The sequence below is a fragment of the Peromyscus maniculatus genome, chromosome 10 (genome assembly GCF_049852395.1).
Source record: "Peromyscus maniculatus bairdii isolate BWxNUB_F1_BW_parent chromosome 10, HU_Pman_BW_mat_3.1, whole genome shotgun sequence".
NCBI classification, from domain to species: Eukaryota; Metazoa; Chordata; class Mammalia; order Rodentia; family Cricetidae; genus Peromyscus; species Peromyscus maniculatus.
The window spans coordinates 59369998-59393512 of record NC_134861.1 but is presented as its reverse complement, the minus strand read 5'-3'; the positions used below and the strand labels follow the sequence as shown (position 1 = coordinate 59393512).

The 23515-nt window shown below is 48.1% G+C and overlaps 1 protein-coding gene across 2 annotated transcripts in view; it reads left to right on the top strand.

Moving 5' to 3' along the window:
- Positions 1-11500: 11500 nt before the first annotated feature.
- The window catches only part of Rell1 (RELT like 1), a 67691-nt gene continuing 55676 nt past the window's right edge, over positions 11501-23515 (top strand). Inside the window, exon 1 of one of the 2 annotated variants that reach the window (XM_042286013.2) lies at positions 11501-11765. In XM_042286013.2, the coding sequence (XP_042141947.1) occupies positions 11678-11765 (88 nt within the window). In that variant the 5' untranslated portion in view covers positions 11501-11677. The remainder of the gene's footprint in view (positions 11766-23515) is intronic. The other variant, XM_006974592.4, reaches the window with a different exon arrangement.

The following is a 23515-nucleotide window of genomic DNA, read 5'->3' as shown; positions in this document are numbered from 1 at the left end:
GAGTGGCCATAATAATTTCACCAATATACAGAACAGGGCATGGCAGAGAAAAGCCTCTGTTTACAGGGGGTTTCCCAAGGAGTGTTCTTAATTCTCACCTGTGCATGTGGTGGGGAAGGCTAGGGCTGGGTGGAGGAAGATCGTAAGTGGAATGTAGTTGTAATGGAGGCCTCAGCCTTTCCCATAAGGCAGTTCTGGAGCTGAGTGATTATTCTCAAATTGTCTGTCCTTGGAAATGGGTGCTTGCTGTGGATATCACTCTGTATAAATAAAATGCTGATTGGCCAGTAGCCAGGCAAGAAGTATAGGTGGGACAAGCAAAGAGGAGAATTCAGGGAAGTGGAAGACTGAGGCAGGGAGACGCTGCCAGCCACCGCCACGAAAAGTGAGATGTAAGGTACCAGTAAGCCACGAGCCACGTGGCAACTTATAGATTAATAGAAATGGGTTAATTTAAGATAAAAGAACAGTTATCAAGAAGCCTGCCACGGCCATATGGTTTGTAAGCAATATAAGTCTCTGTGTGTTTACTCGTTTGGGTCTGAGTGGCTGTGGGACTGGCGGGTGAGAGAGATTTGTCCTGACCGTGGGCCAGGCAGGACTGGGGAAAACTCCAGCTACAGGTGCTCCCTGTTCCACCAATCCCAATTATCAGCCACTACCTAAGAAATAAAAAAGAAAAGAACGGAAACATGACTGTGCCTAGATATGGTAGAGGTTTATTGTAGATGTGTGAGAGAGCATGGCCAGAGGCAGGGACCTCTGGGAAAATCCAGAGTATACATGACCCTGAACTGGGCTGTGTGGGGAGAGAGGGGGGAGAAGGGAAAGAGGAGAGAGAAGAACCAGGAGTAGCAGCCAGGAGACCAAAAACAACAACAACAACAACACAAAGAAAGTGGGTAAGCAAAATGGTTGGATTACATAGGGGTAAGAAACCCAGCTTCCCTGGGCTGGAGAAATTCAGGGTATGGCAGCAGGGTATGCCAGTCAAGAGTGCCCAGTAACAGGTAGGGACTGGGGCATGCAGGGAGAATCTGGTGGCCAGGTCTGCTTTGATGTGTTAAATAGGTACCACAGCCATTTGTTCCAGGGTTGAAACCCAACAACCATGGCCACAGCAACTCTTACACAGGAAAATATTTAACTGGGGCTGGCTTATTATCGTGGCGGGAAGCATAGTGGCATGCAGGCAGATGTGGTGCTGGAGAGGTAGCTAAGAGTTCTACATCTGGATCCGCAGGCAGCAGGAAGAGACTGAGACACACTGGGCCTACCTTGAGCATCTGAGACCTCAAAGCCTGCCCTCAGTGGCACACTTCCTCCAACAAAGCTGCACCTACTCCAATAAGGCCACACCTCCTAATAGTGCCACTCCCCATGAGCCAATGGGGGCCAATTACATTCAAACTACCACACCCATAAAACTCACACAGTTACAGTCTTGCTTAGCTTATTGTTGTGAGGTGCTATTCTCTCAGCTGAATGGAAAGTCTGTCCCCATTACTCTTGGCGTTTCCTTCTAGAAAGAAGGGACTATCCAGCCACTTCTCTCAGCTGTCTGTATGTAATTCTGCCTCAAATGCAGGTGGCCTTGGGGGTTCAGAGAAGGGTTAAAGTCTATAGAGTGGGGAACACTAGGGAGGGGCTTATGTGGAAGCCAACATCCATGCTGGGTTAAAACCTGCCAATGTGGCGGCTTTGGGGTCACCCATGTTTCTATCTGTCACCTCTCAACAATGCTCTGTAAACGAGTCTAATATATTCATTGGTTCTGCAGGGTGAGCTTTGGTGGAATCATACCTAGGTTCATCATTTGGACCTTAGGAAGGAGTAGACATTCACATCTCTCCATAGGGAAAGGACAGTCAGAATCTAATCGTTGTGACTTCCTCTCTCTCTCTCTCTCTCTCTCTCTCTCTCTCTCTCTCTCTCTCTCTCTCTCTCTCTCTCTCTCTCTCTCCCCCCTCTTCTTCTCCCTCTCCCTACCTCTCCCTCTTCCTCCTTCCCTTTCTTCCTGGCTGTGCATAGTCCTTGCAAGGAAACCCCTTAGCACTCAAATGGTCCCCCTACTCTCTTTTTGATGTGACATTCTGGAGGTGGGACTTGTGGGATGGATGTGATGGTCCACATGGAGTTTAGGGAGGGGTGAGCTCTCCTCACCCATAAGTGGACAGAGTTTGTGGCAGTGGGTACCCAGAGGCTAGATGAGCAGGCAGACTTGCTGGCAGTATTGAGGAGGAGACCAGAGGAATCCATGTTACTACGCTGGACCCAGGCAGCAGAATGACTCATGTGGGATTCTCAGCAATCCAGCGAAACCGGCAGCTCTCATCCTGTGCTCTCTTAAACCTTCCACCTCATCATCTTGACGTCACGTCTCATGAACTGCCAGACATTTCAAATCCTCTCTGACCTCTGAAGCTGAGTCCCTCTGTTGTCTACGTTAACATGAAACTTGTCATCTGGACCCCTTAACTTTCAAAACTGGTTGAAAAGCCTCCCCAGGTATCAGACTCCTTCTAGAGACAGCCCTGTACCTCTATCCATCTCCTAAACTGCTTTCACCTCCTGCTAGGCACGGGCACAGAGCATCACACGGCTGCTCAGACTGGCCCATGAAACACTCTCAGGCTGCAGCCCAGATGTCTACTCAGCCATGCAGAGTGGTGCACATTGGCCAGACCTCCCGTTACCTGTAGTAGCGTTTCAGATCTTTATGGCTCTCAGCAGCAGTCTTTATAATTAGCAAAACAAACATCCCCTTCTTCCAGCTGATTTAACAGAACACCATTGCTCAACCTGGGTAGATCTGCTCGGGTGCTCAGCGGGTAGGGATTTCCAGGGTCCTAGAGGGAAGTGTGTGTGTGCGTGCGCTCCCGTTTTAACGGCTCCACCTCTGCCTGTAACCCTGCAGTGTCAGCAGCCTGTATTCTGTGCTCTCTCTGGCCATCTGTAGCTCTCTCTACCCTACTGCCGGAGCAAAATGAGGCCTCTCAGGGCAGCAGAGGGAAAATCAAGGGTGCTTACAGCATGGTGGACAGAGAACCCAATCATGCACATGTGCACACGCTTTACCCCCTACATAGTCTGTTGGTGGGAGAATTATGGCTAATTTCCCTGTCTAGGATTAACAGCTCTATTTAAAGCTCCTGGCAGGTGGCTTCGTGTTCTTCTGAATTAAGGAAAACTAGTTCACAGTCTTCCTGTAACGGTCACAGCCATGTTGAGCGGGGTGTGGGTGGGAGGAAACCACGGGCACCTCGGCTTGGAGGAGAGCTTGAGACCGAGCTCTGTTTACACCTGCCGACGCTTCCCCTTTCTACCGTACTGTCTTTACTCTTTAAGGAGCTAGTCTTTACACCCCCGCCGCCGCCGCTGGTGGTAATCTGCAGGAGGTGTGTCCAACAGCACAGTCTGTCCTCTGAAATGTTTACTCACAAACCTGTTCCCAAGCCATATGGCTTTTGCCCTGCATCTCCGTCTTGATGATCACCAGAGCAATGTGATGGTTCCTGAGTAGGAGGCAGCCAATGGTCTCAGCCATTTATTGCAACACTTAGGAAACAATAGGCCCACAGAGAACACCTTGATGTGATCCAGGCAGACTGGACAGAGGTTAAGGACACCAGTGCTAATTCATGTGCCCCTGGCTTCTATGGAGCATGTTGGTAAAAGGAGGATTGACCTAGCTGATTCACAATGTGGTAAAAACCAAACCAAACCAAACCAAACCCCAATTTAACATTCAACACTAGAAATTCTTCTGAGATCCAATCTGTTTTGGAGATACGGTTATTTATTATAATAGATGACGATGTGTGAGACATTTGAAATTCTCCATTCTCTTTTAATCGGCTGCCATGCTCTGCTCTGACTCAGTGAGTGCAGGCTCTTCTCTTCTCCTCTTGAGTATGACCTCCCTGTGCATCACACACGGGCACATTCTTTGGCTGTCCGCCACTCTTACACGCTTCCTTCACAAGTCAGCTCAGGTTATACCATCTCCAGTCACCTTTCTGAGGGTCCAGTGGCAGGCCAGCTACGCTCCTTGGACTTTCTCTACTTCATTGATCCTCAATGGGAAGAAATTCTGTCTCATTCCTACCCCAGTGTTGGAGCCCATTAGGTTTCCTAGTGGCTGTACCCAGCAGGACTGCATTAGAGGTTGATTGGACCACGGGCCTGGGTACCAGGTGTTTGTTAGGGGTCTACACTTGACTGTAACCAGCAAGGGGGAGGTCTTTTGCTCCACCCCTTGGCATTGTTATAAATTGACCTTTGGAATAAAGTTCTGGGCCGGTGGATAAGGATCCAGGCCCACCCGAGTCCATCCTGTGTTTTCTCTCTGTTTCTCTCTCTCCATATTTCTAAAAGTCTCTTATCCCTCATTCCTCAAGAGTCCCTTGGGTAAATAATGATGGAGGCTGGTTTCCTCACACCCCAGGAACATCTGGTCACATCAGAGACATTTTTGGGTATCACAACTGGTCTGGAAGCTGCTGGCATTTATTTCATAGAGGCAGGGACATGCCTTTCAGAACACAGCACTGGCAAGCCCACGAGGTCCCTCGTGTTGAGAACCCTGTCATCTAGCCAGCCTCGAGCACCCTATCACTTGGCTGCCCGTTAGACTGTAGAATCCTCTACACTCTAAGGGTGGGAACTCTTAGAAATCGTCCTGTCGCCCCTCCAGTCTTACAGGACACTCATCCAAGAAGAGCTGTTTGTCTCAGGGTGAGTCACTGTGAGAAACTAGGAGCTAGACAGATCTCCACAGGCAGACAGATAGGGAAAGGGGCCACCGACAATAAAAAAGGCCAGGCAGGGCTTTTTCTCCCAAGGGCAGGGTGGAGGGCAGGGCAGCCCTTCTGGCTGACCACTCCAGGATGGCCAGATTATGTTCAAAGCCTGTCCTGAACATGTCTACCTGAAGTTGTGGCCTGCCAGCTTCCTGTCTAAGCTGTCCAAACCACAATTAGGCCACCAGAAACACTCAAAACCCTGAGACCTCCTGGAAAAAAAAAAGGATCCTGGTCTCCTCTCTGCTCTGCAGGGAGTTTTTTTTTCTGTGTGCTTTGTGTTCTCTCTCTCTCTCTCTCTCTCTCTCTCTCTCTCTCTCTCTCTCTCTCTCTCTTTTCCTCCCTCCCTCCCCCCTCTCTCTCTCCCCTCTCTCTCCCTCTCTCCCTCTCTCTCTTCCTTCTCCTGGCTTCTACCAGTTTGTCACCCATTGAGGCCTGTGGTGTCTAAGATCCTTCTTGCCCTTTGATTTTTTAATCAGAGAAAATGAACCCAGTGAAGGAAGTAATACTAACCAGGCTCCCTCGTGTGACCCTGGGGCCCTTGACCTTTTCCATTTCACCATCTGGTTGTTTCCTTTCTCCCAGCTAAGTTGGAAATCTCTATAAGCAATGCTGGGATCTTTTTTTTTTTAATTTTAGTTTTTTTGAGACAGGGTTTCTCTGTGTAGCTTTGCGCCTTTCCTGGGACTCACTTGGTAGCCCAGGCTGGCCTCGAACTCACAGAGATCCGCCTGCCTCTGCCTCCCGAGTGCTGGGATTAAAGGCGTGCGCCACCACCGCCCGGCGCTGGGATCTTTTATTAACTTGCAGTAATCCTGTCCCTCAGTCTCCTACTCTTGGCATATGCAATGTATATGTGTTATTAGGTCAAAAGACCTAAATTTTTAAAAATACTGTTTTACTCCCTTGAAGTTCTAATTATTAAAAACAAACAAACAAAAAACAAAAACAAAAAACCCGTCAACTTATTTCCTAGATATAACTGCTCATAAGGATGTGTGACTACATCTAAATCAGAAAGACAAAATTCTACTGAGAATGTTCAGTGTTAATTAGAGTAAACACCAGTCACCAGAGACTCGCGCAATTACATGGTGGTGATGAAAATGACCGTTTGGCAGTGGAGAAGAAGACAGGAAAGGTTTCTGCTAAGGAGAATGATGAACTAAATTCTCACAGAGAAACTAGAAGAAAACAAAACACCAAAAAAAGACAGCACATTATATAAGGTTTCTCTCTCTCTCTCTCTCTCTCTCTCTCTCTCTCTCTCTCTCTCTCTCTCTCTCTCTCTTTTGGTTTTTCAAGACAGGGTTTCTCTGTGTAGCTTTGGCATCTTTCCTGGAACTCATTCTGTAGCCCAAGCTGGCCTCGAACTCACAGAGATCCACCTGCCTGCTGGGATTAAAGGAGTGTCCACCACCGCCCAGCGTATAAGGTCTTCAAATTCATCTCATGCACTCTGATATATGACCCATTTCCACAATTAAATCAATTCTTCTTGGGGAAAAAAAAAGTTGTAAGCCATTGTGCTGGCTAGTTTTCTGTCAACTTGACAAAGCTATAGTTAATTGAGAGGAGGGCTGAGAAAATGCCTCCTTAAGATTGGGCTGCAGGCAAGCCTGAGGGGCATTTTCTTAATTAGTGGTTGATGGGGGAGGGCCCAGCGCATTGTGGGTGGGGTCATCCTGGTGTGGCGATCCTTGGTTCTATAAGAAAGCAGGCTGACAAATCTTGAAAGCAAGCCAGTAGGACGCACTCCTCCATGCCCTTTGCATCATCAGCTCCTGCCTCCAGGTTCCTGCCCTGCTTGAGTTCCGGTCTGGACTTCCTTGGATGATGAACACGTGGAAGCACCAAATAAGGCCTTTCCTCCTCAGATTGCTTTTGGTCATAGTGTTTTCCTCACAGCGATCACAGTGCTTGGAGAAATTTTGTCCCGGTGTGTTGGGGGAACTAGGCAATGCTTCCTCCCCTCCCTTTTAAGGTCCCAATGGAAAACCAAAGTTGGATTCCGCAAAAGCTGCCTACTGGGGAGCAAATGGGTTTATTGGGCTTACTTTCTGAGCATGGGTGATCCCAAAGCAGCCACACTAGATATTCATTCAGCATGGATATTGGCTTTCCCATAGTACATAGATGGAGCTTCTTCTACTCTTCTTCAGCCTCTATATTCTAGCCTCTCTCCAAGAACCCAAGGCCAAGTGCAGAATTTCATACATCTGGTTGGGGGTAGGGGTGGAAAACTCAGGCAAGGGTCCAGTGACCCTTGACATCCCCTCGTATGTAGGAAACACCAACAGTTAACAGTGTTAATCCCACCAGGCAAGAATAAGACCACTACTACCACAATTTTTGAGCCAAATTAGAAGCAAACTTTATTAAATACTGGTCAGGATGATGGACACTGGCCAGGTGTCCCATATCTGGGCTTCTCAGAGAATAGCCACAAATTACATCAGTCAGGTGCTTATAACAGCAAAATCCACAGGCTACGTACTTCCTGTTTTAGTCCAATCAGGGGCATGAATACATCCTGACGTAATTCCTGCCTGTGGGTGATCATGCAGAGCCTGTCCAGTTGGGGCAACCAACCTGGTTTACAGAAGCGAAAACACGTGGCTGGTTATCCTACATGAAGAACAGCCCCCAGCATTCTAGAAAGTTGTCTCTCCTTGGGCAAGAGGGGCTTATAGGTTAGAGGCATTTTTGTTTTATAGCTCTCCTCAGCACAGTAATCTTAACTTAAAACGCAACTCCAGCTCCCACACCAGCTGTTGTGATCTTCTACAAGCAAGCACAACTGAATCCACGAAGATGGCGGCGGTTTGGCTTGGAGCATAGGGCTGTAGAACGCCAGGGAAAAAGTTCGAAAAGCCCAGTTTAAACATGCAGTGACAAATTCAGAGGAAGAAAGTTCTTACTGGAAAAAGGAAGAGCTGAGAGACCAGTGCCCTGCGTTTCACTGGCAGAACTGCGTGTGTGCAGGTTACAAGCCCAGGCACGGGTGAGTAGATTTGTATCCTGGGTGGGCCAGGCAGCAGCTATTGCCACTCAGGTGGATGCCATGCATCTTTAATTCCAGATTTCTATAGCTTCAAAGTGAGGCTCACTAATGAGACTTCTCCAAATCAAACGTTGCTCTGAGGAGTTACTGAAATAAACACAGAAAAAGGTGTTCTCTGGGCAAGTCCAGGAGATGAACAAGTGAAGGCTATTGTTACAACTGTTTCTTCATTTAATTTCATTGCTGAGAAAAACTGGATACCTAGTTTTGTAATGCCTTTATGTCATCAGGAAAAATGTAACTTCGTGTAAGACAGAAGGGACCTTCGAGTCATTCACATTTAAAATGAAACAGTAGGCTTTTAGATGTGCATTTATGAAAGTTTTTCCTCAAGTAAACAAATCTGCAAGGTTAGGGACCCAGGAGTTGGAGAGAAGGCTCAGCAGCCACGCTCCTGCTCACTAGTTGCTCTTGCAGAGGAGCTGGGCTAGGTTCCCAGCACCCACCTGCAGCTTACAACCACAGCTTCATTTTCAGGGGGATCTGATTACTTCTTCTGACAGTTACAGGCACCAGCCACACATGTGATCGTGTGTTTTAAGAAAGCCCGGAGAAGGAGGTGGGAATGGGGGGGTAGGTTTGGGGAGGGGGATGACTGGGGGGTGGGTGGGAGGAGGGAGGGCAGGGGAATCCGTGGCTGATATGTAAAATTAAATTAATTATAAAATAAAAATATTTATTAAAAAAAAAGAAAGCTGGAGAAGAGGTTTGATGCTGTGTTCTTGAAATTCTTGGTGATGTTTGTATGAACAGCCCTGCTTGTATTTTTACTAGCGTACATTAATTGTACAAAATAATGGCTTTTTTACAGGACATTTGTCCTTTGGTTACAGCCACCCCCACCAACCCGGTCCCTTTCTCCTTTCATGTTCTCTTTTTCTTTAAATGTAGATTCCACGTGAGAGAAAAATTTGATGTATGGTTTTCCCAACACATTATTATGCTTAACATGATGGTCTCCAGTGCCATCATGTTAACGACATAAACTTTTCCTTTATTATTTGGGAAATGTAATAGAAATAAACTGTCTTTTCTCCCCAAGGGTTAAAGAAGACAAATCTTCACTTAAAGGAATTGTAAAGAAGCTGCGTAGCAGAAATTCAAATTCCTCCAGGGTCAGCAGTTCTTGAAATAAAAATATGCTCTCAACATGTGCTTGCTTCCTGATGAAAACTGCATCCTGCTTATCAGCTTGGTCACTTTAAACTAGCCAATCACATAATAACGTGAAGTTGAGCTCTGACCATCCAGAGTGAGGCACAGGACCCCTTTTGTTTAGGAATAAACGCCTCCCCTCCCCGCAGGACACCCACTGGGTGTCTGATTTGGTGTGGCGACACACCCTTTTGCAAATGCAAAACTTTTTGCCTTGCCAAATTACTTTGGATCACGTGCATTTTCCTGGGATCCAGGACACATTTCTAACAGCTGGCTCTGTATTTTCAACGTGCGTTGGGTCCAGTGAATGACATCACTGTCTTGGCGATGTTGATAATTTACAGTTTAATTTCTAAGCCGGGGATTCTCTCCTTTAATAGTTAGATGTCCATTGAATGTTTGTCTTCCTGCTTACTTTTTAGGGGTACTATTGCTGCAATGTAACATCAGGACCAAAACAACTTGGGGAGTGTCTCTGTTAGGGTTTTATTGCTGTGAAGCGACACCATGACCACAGCAACTCTTATAAAGGAAAACATTTAACTGGGTGGCTTACAGCTCAGAGGTTTAGTCTATTATCATCATGTGGAGGGAAACATGGTGGCACGCAGACAGACGTGGTACTAGAGAGGTAGCTGAGAGTTCTACAGCCAATCCTCAGTCAACAGGAAGAGACAATGAACCACCGGGCCTGGCTTGAGCTCCTGAAACCTCAAAGCCCACCCCACAGTGACGTACTTCCTCCAACAAGGCCACACCCACTCCAATAAAGCCACACCTCCTAACAGTGCCACTCGCTGATGAACAAGCGTTCAAACAATGAGTCCATGGAAGCCATTCCTATTTAAACGACCCCAGGGAATAAAAGATTTGTTTTACTGAAGCCTCCACACTGCTGTTCATCATTGGCGGAAGTCAGGCCAGGAACTCAAGTAGCACAGAAACCTGGAGATGGGAGCTGACGGAGAGGCCATGGAAGGGTGCTGCTTACTGACTTGTTCAGCCCACTTTCTTATAGAATCCAGGACAACTAGCCGGGGGTGGCTCCACCCACAATGGGCTGGGCCCTCTCCTGTCAATCACTAATTTAAAGAAAGGCCCTACAGCTGGATCTTATGGAGGCATTTTCTCAATGAGGTTCTTAAATGACTCTAGCTTGTGTCAAGTTGACATAAAACTAGTCATCCTTTGCATTCATTCATAGGTTTTTCCCTTTGATATTCAAGTAGGAAAGGTTTTCTTCTAAGTCTGCCAGACTACAGGATGTGCCATAAACTGAGCACAGGACCCAGGGTGCCTACCTTTGGCTTCAAAGGGCAGGGCATCCAACCTTCAGCCTCAGCCACTGTCCCTGGTCACACTCACATCAGTGATGTTTGTAACAGACAAGCAGAATGCACAGAGGCTGTTAGGAGAAAAAAAACCTCTCCCTTGAAACTCAGAGGCCATTGCCAGTCAGTTTACAGAAGAGGTTGAAGACCCAGTCTGCATTCAGCCCTTTGCTCTTGCTCAGGGCTTGCTCAACTCAAATCTGTCAAGTCCAGGCTTTAAGGACCTTGTTGTGGAGTCTCCAAGGGTTAGTGAAGATAAGACCGAGCTATTCAGAAAAAACGCCCATTGCCCTTTAAAAACTACTCTGACAGAGTGCTGTCCTTGAGTCAGGTGTTGAGGTTACAGCCTGAGCAAACACTAGAGTTAATTACTGTAAGCACGGTGGCTTAAACATGTGGTCTCACTTCCTGGCCTGTGAAATGGGGATAATACTCGTCTTACAGAGCTGATATAAAGACTTAAGAAGTGACCGGATAACTTGAAGAGCTGTTTCAGGGTAGTGTTTGCAAGATGCAGCGTAGGCATATGATTAAAACAAAACCCAACCCAACTCAAGCAACCGACCAATCAAACAAAAGCCCCGTAAGTTATTCCTGGAAATGTGTGGAGAAGTGTTCCTCAACAGAAGTAGCTTAGACGGAAGCAGCAGCGAAGGGAACGATGAAAAGTTTTTCATCTTTTCCCCCTTGATTTTCAATCACCCAAACGTGACTTTAAACGCAGCATTCCTTCCTAGACCACTAACCCAGGTTAATTAACTGGCTAGAGACTCTAATAGAGAATAAAAACATCGCGCCAATCCATTGCCCGCTCTGTCTGGGGTCCATCCTGGGCTTTCAGGCCCAACCTCAGTCTTCCTCTTCCCACGCCTCGTTGCAGGACCCAGGGAGAAAGAGCAACCCGCCCCCGCCCGAGGCTCCCGCGCAGCCCCGCCACTTTGCAGGGCAGGGTTTCGAAAGGAAGCCCGCCCAACCAGAGGGGGCGGAGCGGAGCGCCGGAGGGCGGGCCTTGGGGGCGGGGCCACAGCTTATCCGCGCGGCTGACGCGGCCGCAGGGTTCTTAGGGGAGTGGCAGGGAGAGGCGCCGGGGGGCGGGGCCAGGCACGTGAGGGCGGGGCCGGGCCTCGGGGGACCCCGGGCGCGGCGGGCAGAGGCGGGGCTTCCGCGTTGTGGGCGGGGCCTCGGCGGGTCCAAGCTAGGCGGGTAGGGGCTAGAAAGAGGCCGAGCTCCCCGGCTCAATCTGCGGGGCGTCTCTGGAGCTTCACTATCTTCCTGGACCGGAACGCGGCGGCCGGGGAGAGGAGGGTGCAGGGGACGCGGCGATGGCTCCGTGGGGACTCCCGGGGTCCGCTGTGCTCTCTGCTGCGGTGTTCGTGGGAGGCGCCGTGAGTTCGCCGCTGGTGGCCCCCGGTGAGTGCGTGGTCCGGGCGGGGGCGCCAGGTGCTGAGTCGGGTCTGCACGCGGAAGGAAGGGAGCCCGCAGCCCCGCCGCGCCCTGAGTTGCGCGCGTCCTGCTCGGCTACCGGATCCGGCTCTGAACATCTGGGTGTCCCGGGGTGGCCCGGGCAGGGTGCGGCGCGCGGCGCGGCTTGGGTCCCTCCCCACCCTCCTCCCCGGCTCCCGCCTTCCCTCCCCCGCCTCTTCGGAGGACCGCGGGACCCCAACCCGAACTCTTCCGAAGGTCGCCTTGCTGGGGCGTCTTCTCCCCAGCCGCGTGCCCCAGGTGCCCGGCGGTGGACCCCCTTTCTACCGTCCTGATCCCCAAAGGCCTCGCCAGCCGAAGATCTTGTTACCCGGGACCGGGTGCTGCTCTACGACTGATTTCCTCGCTCTCCCATTTTCTTTTTTATTATGTTAAAGCCTTGAAAGTTCCAGTCTTTGCAGGTGGTTGCGGATTCTTGTAGTAACTCAGTAATTTCACACTCCTTCCCATATATTCTGGATAAATTAGATCGGGAAAGATGAAAGGCACATCTGTAATGTACACTGCTTTTTCTTTGTATCACATTCTGTCATCACAAAAGGAACCCTCTGTGGTCAGGGTGGAAGCCACCAGCTGAGACGCTGAGCGTTGGGCTCAACGAGGAGCGATCAGCAGGAGTTTCTTCTAACTGAAATCTCTTTTGAGGTCTGCCTTTTACTTAAGGAAGCCCTGTCTCACACTCCTGTTTTTATAAGACACACACCAGGGATTCTTAATCACTGTTTCCCCCTCTTAATTGCCACCTCACTGCAGGAGTGAAAAAAAAAATAGACTTAAGCCTTCCTGGCCATTTGGGGTTACCACAGGCTGATTCTTACGTCAGCAGGCTCTGCCAAGCTGCCTTCAGGGGTGGCTCCTCTTCAGGCCCAAATAATAAGCAGCTGGAAGGCTTCCAACGGCGGCGACTGTCTCCTTTATATAAAGTACACGCGCTCCTCTTCAGTCTTGAACATTCCAGTCACTTAGAGCTCTGAAACTGGCTTATCACTTGGCCTTTACTTTTTCCTAGGAACGTGTTAGGAAGGAACAGGATAGATAGATAATGTGTCTCTTGGGTATTGATTAGCAGGTTCACATTTCCTCCAGCCTTCCCCCAGGGGAATGGGGAGCTAGTGACAGATTTCATTGGATGGGACATTTTTCATGTGCATCCTGTGTTTCTTTGTTGGGGCTTGTAAATACAAAATAGGTTCAAATCCGGCTGGAATCACTTGTTGCAGAGTTGGGGGGAAAAAAAAGCTTAACTTGGGAGTCAGATTGTTACAGTTTAGTACAGGAGGCATGTAATCAGCCTTCCTCCATTCCTAGGGTAGGTTTATGTTTTGCTGGGTTTTCTGAACATCCGGGTTGATATCAGGCTTGTACTGTGACTGAAGAAAGTCTTACGTAGTGGTGCTATTAGTAACTTTTTTTTGGTGAAAATTAATGCTTGAGAAGAACCAAGTATCTATTCAAATTTGCCAGTAGGCCTTGAGGCCTGTAGCAAGAGATGAACCCTAAGAGCCGGCCTCTGATCTCTTTGGCATCAACACTGAGAAGTAGGAAGAGATGGGGACTCCTATGGGCAGCCTGCTGTGTGCTTTGGTTGGGCACTTTATGTGTATTTTAAAACTTATTCCTCGTAAACCAAGATGTATTGATTTTTCAGTAGAGCAACTGAGGTCTGCCATCACATAGGTATTCTATCAGTAAGCGTTGGATAAGGGGTGTGTGTGTGTGTGTGTGTGTGTCTGTCTGTCTGTCTGTCTGTGTTTGGGATAATACAGCCTGCTTGATTTTAAACTCATTTCCTTTCTATTGCCCCCCACTGCTTCCCAGAAAAAACAGAGCACAAGAAGTCACCCCCAGCAACATGACTTGGATGGTAGGATAGTTTTAAGATACCCAAACATCGAATCTTGAGCATGTAGTTATGTTCAGCCCTGCTGGGGAGAAAGGACAGATAGCTTCACAGTGGGTGGTGAAAGAAGTCTCTTTCACTTCCTTTTTTGTAAATTGTCTACAAAGTGGCATTAGAAACTACTCCACCAGCACCGGGGATGCTTTTCCATGTCTTGCCTTATTTATGTACTTAGGTTCTCTGGTTACTCAGCCTCTGGCCTTGTCGGTTTCTCAGTTTTCCTGTCCGGCACTGGAGAGGTGAGTGAAACAGTTCCAGGTCTGGTGCTGTGAGAGATGCACAGTCCCTGGGCTCTGTGGGCGTCTGTCCAGCCTCACATTCCTCATTTAGATGCTGAAGATAGGTTTGATTAAATTCTGGGTTCTCCTGTGGCTGGGTAGCTGCCTAGCTGAATAGCCATGTAAGACTCGGACGTTGGGTGCAGGGTTTTGAAAACTTACGCTGTTTGGAGCTTGGGATTTCATGCTTACTCCAGATTTAAAGAGGAAGTGAAGAATGTTCCCAGGGACTGTCATTTCTTCTTCTTCTCTGTGTATTTCCTAGCCCTTCAGAAAAGAGTGAGGCGGGGAAACTTGGGGAGGAGTTAGATTGGAATGTGAGAAGCCACGGTCAAGGTGATTCAGTCAGAAAACTTTCGTTTTTACTTTGGCTTTGATGTTGAAGTCTTAGTACATGTTGGGCCATTTTAATTTCATTACTTAAAAATGACATACGTTAAAAAATACTACTTAAAAAAAATGGGGCGTAAGTTTGAAGGACTGAAATTGAAACTTGGCATCAGTGCACTGTGGCTTCTGGGCTTTGGGTGTAGCTCAGTCCTAGAACACCTGCCTGTCATGTACAGGAGTCCCTGGGTTCAATCCCCAGCGCTACAAAAAGTCCCCCCCCCAAATTAAAATAAGATAAAAAATAGGAATTAAAAAAAATGAGAGAGAAATGGAAATAAAAGAATAATCCAAATCGTCATTAGTTAAACTATTATTCTTAGTGTTGTCCAGTAATCTTTGTGTTTGGGATTTTGGAGCTGGTAAAGATTTTAAAATTTCATTTGTTTATTTACATATAATGACATCGATGTTGTTTTGGTCTTTACTCCAGGAATTATAGCATATGTCATTCATATGTTAGAATTTAGTTAGATTTAATACTGTATGATCTTTCTGTAAAATGTCATACACAACAAGGAGTTGGTAAAGTTTTTGGGGCTGCCAAGCAAGGTAGTAAATAAAAATCTGGTGTAAGAAGGCTGGGCATGGCGGCACATCCCTTTATTGTTAGTACTCGGGGGCAGAGGCAGGCTGATCTCCGAATTTGAGGCCAGCCTGGTCTACATAGTGAATCTCAGGACAGCCGGAGCTGTGGAGTGAGGCCTTGTCTTAACAAGCAAACCAAAAAAAACAACAACAGCAAAGGATCTGGTGTAAGACTGAAGGGCTAAAACTGAAAACTGGCGTTAGTGCATTGTGACGTCTTTACTGTTTCTGGACAGGGGAATTCAGTGGTGTTTGGCAGGTAGTGGGCTTTGTCCTCAGATCATTTAATACTTATTCCATAGGACTGATTTCATTCCCATGTTTATGTCTGCAGAAAAGGAGCGTCCAAGAGGTGGCAGAGTCCCACGGTATTACCTAAGCTTTGCCATTCTGTCATAGTCGTTCAGTTCCAAAGGGCATTCTAAACCTCTCCTCCCCCCCCCCCTTTGAAAAAACTCTTTTCATCCTGAAATGTTTATGGAGTCACAGGAGTGTGACTCCCTCTGCAGTGTCGTAGGTAGTTTTGAGAAGTTCCTCCCACAGTTCGTGTGGGAAGAGGGAGAGAATTACCCTGATCTCTCACCTAGAGGCCCTTACCTCAGAGAGCATTCCTTCCTCGTCTTCATGCATCTCGACCTTGGATAGGATCTTCATTCAGTGCAGTTTATTAGCCCTGGTCCCCTTTACCTCTGTTATATGCGATCTCCCTTTCTGATACACTGGAGAGGTGCCTGGGGATGTTCCTTCATGTGGCTTCCCGGTGTTTTACCTCACTGTGCCTCCTTTCGGGGAAGTTGCAGTTCTTAGTCATTGTTTTAAAAATGTGACTTAAAACTTGGTTGTTTCAGCGAACACCTTTGTCCACAAGGCTCGGTCTAATAGTTGATGACTTGCATAGAAAATGGGTTCTTGGGAAAGCAGCGGGCAGGTCAGTGATGTTCACCATTGTTAGGTGTGGCGGACCAGCCACCCTTTTAAGACCCAGGGTGCGGCTGGGCCGGGGTGGTGCACACCCTTAGTCCTAGCACTCGGGAGGCAGAGGCAGGTGGATCTCTGTGAGTTCGAGGCCAGCCTGGTCAACAAAGCGAGTTCCAGGAAAGGCGCAAAGCTACACAGAGAAAAAAAAAAAGACCCAGGGTACTCTTGAGTTGGGAGAAGTGAGACTATTAGCTAGAAAGACATACCTAGATGACGAGAGGAAAGACAGGAAACACATGATAGCCTCGGGAGGGCCTGGGTCTCAACCCACCAGCAGCCCAGAACTTTATTCTAAAGGGCTTTTTATCACAATGCCAAGGGGAGGAGCAAAGACCTCCCCCTTTCGAGATACAGCCAGGTGCAGACCATCTCAGACACCTGCACTCAGGCTGTGGTCCAATCATCCTCTTCATGCAGACCTGCTGGATAAAGCCACCAGGAAGCCTAGATGGGCTCCAAAAGTTAGGCCATTGATCACTGCACTGATGGTCTGAAGGTTGGCCTGGTTTGTGTTTTTATGGCAGTGGTCTCCGGCACTCATCTCTCGCTTTTTGTATTTTTTTCCCCCTGAAAATAAAAAGGTACTTGCTAATTTGTTAAGGCAAGTGTTGGTACCTGATTTAATTTGTTATAATCTTTTTTTTTATAAGATTGGCTATTTTTCAAATATCCTTTATCAGGTTCTGTATCTGTCCCTCACACCCCCCCTCCCCCCCAGTATCCGAGGCATTTACACATTGCTGTAATCTTCTCTGGAGATTTTTCAAATGCAAAACGCTCTGAAGATTGAGGGTTTTTGATGTATTCTGGTGGTGGCTACACACAGCCTGCCCCAGCCAGTGTGAGATGTTCAAGTGTGTGTTTGATCTCGCATAGGTTGGATAGCCGCATGCCTTGCTGCAGTAATCCAGCGCGTTTGATTTCTGAGTGTGACACACAGTGTACATTGAATGCTCTCTGCTGCCTTTCTGGAATCCCACATCTGCCTCCAGGTTTTTTCAGTTCAAGGACTCATAGGTCCTGCATCTGCCTTTCCTGACCTCTCCGCGTTTTCTCACGTTTATTGGGAACCAAGTCTAAGTATCCCATGCACATATCTAAAAAAAAATCCCATGGAGAAATAGCAGGAATCCTGCTAAGAGTGGTTGGAGAAACGGCTCAGAGGCTCAGAGTCGGGACTGCTCTCACAGCTGGCCCGGATTGGACTCCCAGCACCCACACAGCTCATCTGTAACTCTCGGTCCAGGCATGTTCTGTCCTCCGTGGGCACCAGGCACCAACATAGTGCGTGTACATGCAAGCGAAGCACTCCACCTATAAAATAAAAATAAAAAAATCCATCTTAAAATCTTACAGAGACTTGAAAAATGACAGATAGCCATTAAAGAGTTTTAAAAACAGCCAGATGCCCACGAATAACCCCTCTTGGATGCACAGACTTCAGGAGAAGAAAGGCTGCCTTGACATCCTGGAGTGGCATCTAATCAAGCCACCTGGATGCAGCTGGGGTTTTGTCTGTTCCGTAGCGTTATGGGTGAGCGCTCCTTGTAATGGAACCTCGATGGGTAAGTCGAGAGGCGAGGCTGGCTTTCTCCTCTGCACTTCTCTGCCAGTCAGTGACACGGCTGTCTTTGTTAGGGAGAGAAACTGAATCCACCAAGGGATTTTGGACGGTGGTGGACACCCCAGGCAATCTGAGTTCTTGGGGCCAGACATCTTATCTTGAGGCTCCTTTGGCCAGCCTGCTTGAACTCAGGAGACCCAGTTTCCATTCCCGCTCGCAATACCCCAAGGCCTCCCTTGTCTTTCTTCTCCTTTGGCACTGGCCTGGGATCCCAGAAAGGAACAATTCCCCAGCCCGGGCTCTCCTGTTTCCTGTGGCAGCTGCCAGCCCTCCCGTGAGCTCCTTCCCTTCCTTGGTTTGCAAACTCCTGGGTATAACAACATTCCAGCCACTAATAAAAGTGCCCGTTGTACAGGGAAAACAAATCTCTAAACCACTTTTTCTTACCTGTGGTGAAAAATGGGGAAAATAAGGCCAAGCTGCCTCCTGGGGTGATTATCACAATTTTGTGAGACAAAGCATTCAAGTGCTTGGAGCAGTGTTTGCCGTGCAGGTGTGCTAGTGTGGGTGTGCTAGTGTGGGTGTGCTAGTGTGGGTGTGCTAGTGTGGGTGTGCTAGTGCAGGTGTGCTAGTGCAGGTGTGCTAGTGCAGGTGTGCTAAATGTGTTTGCTATCATTACTTGTTCGGCGTCAGACACTAACATTTCACATCGAGAGGATGAAACAAAGTTCTTAACCACTCCAAAGCTGGTCTGAAGCCTGTAACCCCAGCACTAGGAAGCTGAGGTAGGGGATTACCGTTAGTTCAAAGCCAGCCTGAGCTGCTGCTTAGTGAGTTCCTAGTCAACCTGGGCTACCGTGTGAAACTTGGTTTAAGCAAAACAACCACCAGAATGAATCAAACCAACCAACACGGTAAGCGCTCCGGAAGTGTCATTTCTGGTTCTTTGCCAATTGCCCAGCATCCTTTTTCCTATGCCACGGGGCTCTGGGTTCTGGTGCTGATGATGGAAGGGACAAGAGGCGGTTTTGGGGAAGCGGGATGGGGCAGCACTTCCACCCTAGGAGGAATGGGGGACAGTGGGCTTGACTGTGTGCGATCTCCTGGGAGGTAGAGGTGAAGCCATTGGTAGTCATGTTAATATAAGGAAGGAAAGAGGATGCAAAGGAACCATTCATTACCTTTATAAAGATAGACCCTGACGATTTCTTTTGGAAGAACTTTGGGGAGTCGATAAATCAATCCAGTCAGCCAATGTAGTTGTAGGCACAAAAAACCGCTCCTGTATTACCTTAGGACTTGATATAGTAATCATGTTACATGCTTTGGTTATGGAGGATCTAATTGGTTACTGGACTTCTCTTTACTCCCAGGGCTATTTGGATGAAATAATATTCATGACAGGAAAGCAGAGTGTAGTATTAGGAGCTGGAAGGGTCCCTGGTGATGTCCTTGGAGTTTATTTAGTGGAGAGGAAACTGAGCTGTTACCACCAAGATTTAAGGATGCTCCTTCTGGGACCCTCCTATCCTGTTGGAGTGTCCTTGCGTTGACGTGGACCCCGCAGTCATCTCTGCTCCTGGCAGGTTTCCTTGGTCCACTCCTGTTCCTGGTCCACGCTCTAAGGTGTGCTTTTCCAGCTCTTGGATGTGGGATGAACCTGACCTCAGCAGAATGACTGACTGGCTGTTACAGGAGTGACTGTTGTTCTTAGTCACATGCATTTAGAGATGCTCATCTTGTTTATTTGCTGTGCATGTGGGGAAACTGAGCCCAGAAAGATTCTGTGGCCTGCAGGAGTCAGGGGCAGCTCATCCCTAGCAGCCATTAGGGTGATATCATGTGTGGATCTTGTTCACTGCTGGAAGCCCAGGGCTAAAGTGAGACCAGGAATAGAATAGTATGTTTGTTTATTATTTATTTATTCTGCCTGCGTATTTGCCTGCAGGCCAGAAGAGGGCACCAGATCTCATTACGGATGGTTGTGAGCCACCACGTGGTTGCTGGGAATTGAACTCAGGACCTCGGGAAGAGCAGTTGGTGCCCTTAACCGCTGAGCCATCTCTCCAGCCCTAGAATGGGTATTTAAAATGTGAATGAAGAAAGAAAGCTAGAACTAGAATCCAGGCTTTCTCTTAAATTTTTTTTATGTGTATATCTGTGTTAATTTTTGGTGTGTGTGTGCACGCACATGTATGTGCATGTGTGTACAGACCAGAGGAAGGTGTTGGATCCCCTGGACCAGGAGTTACAGGCAGTTGTGAGCTGGCTAACGTGGATGCTGGGAACTGAGCTCAGGTTCAGTTAAGACATCTCTCTGGCTCCCCTTTTTCTTTATTATAAGTGTGGGAAGTTATTCTTCCTAATATTCACTCTCAGATCTTAGCCATGAGTCCCTCTGCCCTTCTCTGGATTGATTGGAGGCTCTGTCCTCTACCAACCTCTGTGGGTTCTGTTTCCCCCCAAAGGTGGCAAAAGTAGTCACGGAGAGAGGTGCCAGCCACAAGGAGACCAGGAGAAACTGAGATGTTGAGAGGAGGTATTGGTGAACATTCTTAGCGTAAAGATTTTTAAACTCCAGATCTATTCATGAATCTCTCCAAAGGCGGAGTCAGTGGTCTTCTGACAGCCATGCCACATGTGTGTATCACACTTTAGATATCACAACACACGAAGTATTTAAAACCATTTATTTCATGAGCAGCTTGGCCTGCTTTCTATTGCTATAACAAAATGCTTGAGACTGGGTAGTTTATAAAGACCAGCAGTGCATTGGGCTCATGGTTTGGTAGGCTGAGAAGTCCATGAGCATGTTGTTGACATCTCCTTGGTTGGCATCTGGATCGGACCTCCAAGCTGCATCACAGCAAAGTGGACGACATCACGTGGCAAGCCAGAGCAGTCATGCTACCATGGGTCCCTCTTTCTCTGCTATTAAAGTTGCTAATGTCACAATGGAGCCTCATCTTCATGGCCTCATCTAAGCCCAGTTACCTCTCAACCACGGCCCCACCTCGACATACCACAAACATGGCTTTCGGAATGAAGTCTCGGCACACTCAAACCATAGCGCTAGGTTCTTTTGATTGATTTTCATCATTCACCAGATAGTAACAAAAGCACCTTACAACACACAAGGCACCGAGGATGAAGTGATGGGAACAGGGTCAATGGAATCCTCGCCCCATGGAGCTGTCAGAAAAGATGAGCGCTGTTAGCACCTCGGTAAGGAAAGAGAGGCACTGAGCCAGAGTGCTAACCTGGGGCTGGGAGTGGGATGCATGGAGAATCGAGAATCCAGGCCAGGTTGGGCAAGCTTACCAGAGCAAACAAGGTTTAAGTTTCCACTGCGCAGCAGTAGCCGGGTGAAAGGAATCCGTGGTTGCGGAAGAAGGGTGTGTGTGTGTGTGATGGTTTGGATAGGGTTTGAGTGTGTTCCCTAAGGGCTTATATGTTCCCATTTATTTCACATTGTAAGGCGTTAAGAGACTGGAAACTTACTGGATGCCGTGTTTAGAGGTGATCAGCTTTAGATAAAGCCATTAGTGAGGCATCCTCATGATTGAATGCTCACAGTTTCATAGTTGAAGAGAGGCCAGAGAGGTAGACATTCAATCTGTGTCTTTGTGTGTGTGTGTGTGTGTGTGTGTGTTTCTTATTCATACACACATATGTGCATGGTCCCTGTGTCTGCGTGGGCATCCCGGTACCACCCTGAGACTCTGCCAGTGAAAAGACCGTCATCTGATAGGGTCCCTGGAGCCCTAGAAGTGTGAGCTACGTCAGCTTCTCCTTTGCGAAGTTACCCAGCCCAGCTGTTATCGGCAGCTGGAATGGGCTGAGTGAGGAGGGAAGAGCAAGCTAAGCTGTGGCCATGCTTCTCAGACCTGGGTCTCTCGATCCCTGGAGGCTGGTCATGGCCCAGGTGGCCAGCCCCACCCCAGAACAACTAAGACAGTAGGCTTGAGATGAAGTGTGCTTTTCTGTCACATTTCCTGGTGATGTTAGCTAAGTATCAGATGTGAGCAGGGGAGTGTCGGGGAGGAGAGATGGTGGGATTTCCCCTCTTCTTTTGAGCCCCCCCTCCATTGTCTAGGGCTATCCTGTCCTGTCTTGACCCCAGGTTTCCAGCTGAGATCAAGGCTCGTACTTCCAGGAAACCTTTCCTGAGACTCCTCTCAGACTGTGTTCCTGTGATGACCTGAATGCAGGTCAGGTGTGCTGTCCGTCTTTCATGTTATTGGCCCTCACTGTATGCTTCCTCTGAGCTAGAACTCTCTGTGGTGGCCACGTGTGTGAGATGTGTTAAATATATGATGGCTCGATCAGATTGAACTTTTGCAATCACTGCGAGGAGCAGGTCACCATAGTCTCTCTTGTGGCGTGAAGGGTCGTGAGACTTCCAGGGAGTAATCAGGACAAGAAGCAAGATTTGTTGTTGCTCATCATAGAAGAGGGGAAGCCAAAGCCGGGTGGATATTCCTGGTCCCCAAATGTCCATTGTATGATGTGAAATGACATGTGTCCTCTCTTATCAACAGTCGGAGGCAAGTTTTATATTTGTCTTTTTTATTCTTGCTCCATCTACTTAAAGAGGAGACCAAGGCATCTTAGCAAGTGAATATAGATTTTTGTTGTCAAAACCAGATAATTAACCTAGGGAGTCTTCAGATATTGCCTGCTCTCCTTCCCTCCACCTCTCTCCCTCGCTTCCTCCCTCCCTTTTTGAGACAGGGTCTCACTGTAGTTCATGCTGGCCTTGAACTCACTCTGTTAGTCTAAGCAGGCTTTCAGTGTACAGTCCTGAGGTGGGAAAGACGGCTCGCATGTTAAGAGTATTTGCTGCTCTTCCAGAGGACCCAGATTTGGTTCCCAGCACCCACATGATGGCTCACAACTGTGTCTAACTCCAGCTCCAGGCAATCTCCTGGCTTCCACAGGATTAGCCATGCAAATGATACCCACACATACCGGTAGGTGACGCATCCATTCACATAAAATAAAAAATAAAAAAAAATAAAGTGTGTTGTCGTCCTCCTGCTTCAGGTCCATGAATGCTGTGGTTATAGGCGTGTGCTGCCATCTGAAAGTGGTAATGCAATAAACAGGTGACTAGATTTAGAAATGTTTGTCTGTCTGGGTGTGGTAGCGTTCACCTTTAATCTCAACACTCAGGAGACAAGGGGCAGGTCATCCTAGACTAGCCTGCTCTACATAGTAAGCTCTAGGCCAGCCAGGACTACGTAGTGAGACACCCCTTCCCCCCCATAAAAGTTGTTTTCTAAAATTTTGGCATGATAGAGATATGGCGGACGAAAAATTGCATTTAATTCGCCGAAGGACACCACTTAGGTAACCTTTCTTCGCCAGCTGGTCCATTTGGTCAGAATAGTGAAGAACCTGTGTGCCACAGGCCACACAGGGCCAAGGAGGAAGAACTGCTTTCAGGGCTGATGACCTGCCAAGACACCTCCTCTTTGCCTCCACGCGGACATGACATGGCCTTCAGGGACTCCTCTATGGAGTGGACGTTTGAGGCACTCCCTGGACTTTCTGTCGCACAGTATGAGGTGGGGGAGGGAGGGCACCCGTTTTCCCCATTCTCATGGCCCTCTGGAGCTCGAAGTTCCCAGCACAGTCATGTTGTCTTAGCCACATTGTAGAAAGCCACAGCTATGACTTCCTGGCATTGGCGAGGTGGCAGGTGGCTAGCCAGAGACCGGCTTCATTTTTCTTTGCACATACCTAGTCTACACAAGCATGGCCTGGATGTGTTTCACCGCTTCCCCTGGTATTTCCATCTTCTTGCCTCTGCTAAAGGCAAAATATGTAAAACAGCCACCAGGACAAAAGCGAAGGCCTTGGGCGGTGCTTAAGTTTGGGGGATCGGCCAGGGAAGTTGGGCTTTTCAGGGGAAACACATTTCACACCTGTATGTGCCGAGTGGATTGTCTGATAGTTGTTGTTACAGCTAAAGCTTGTA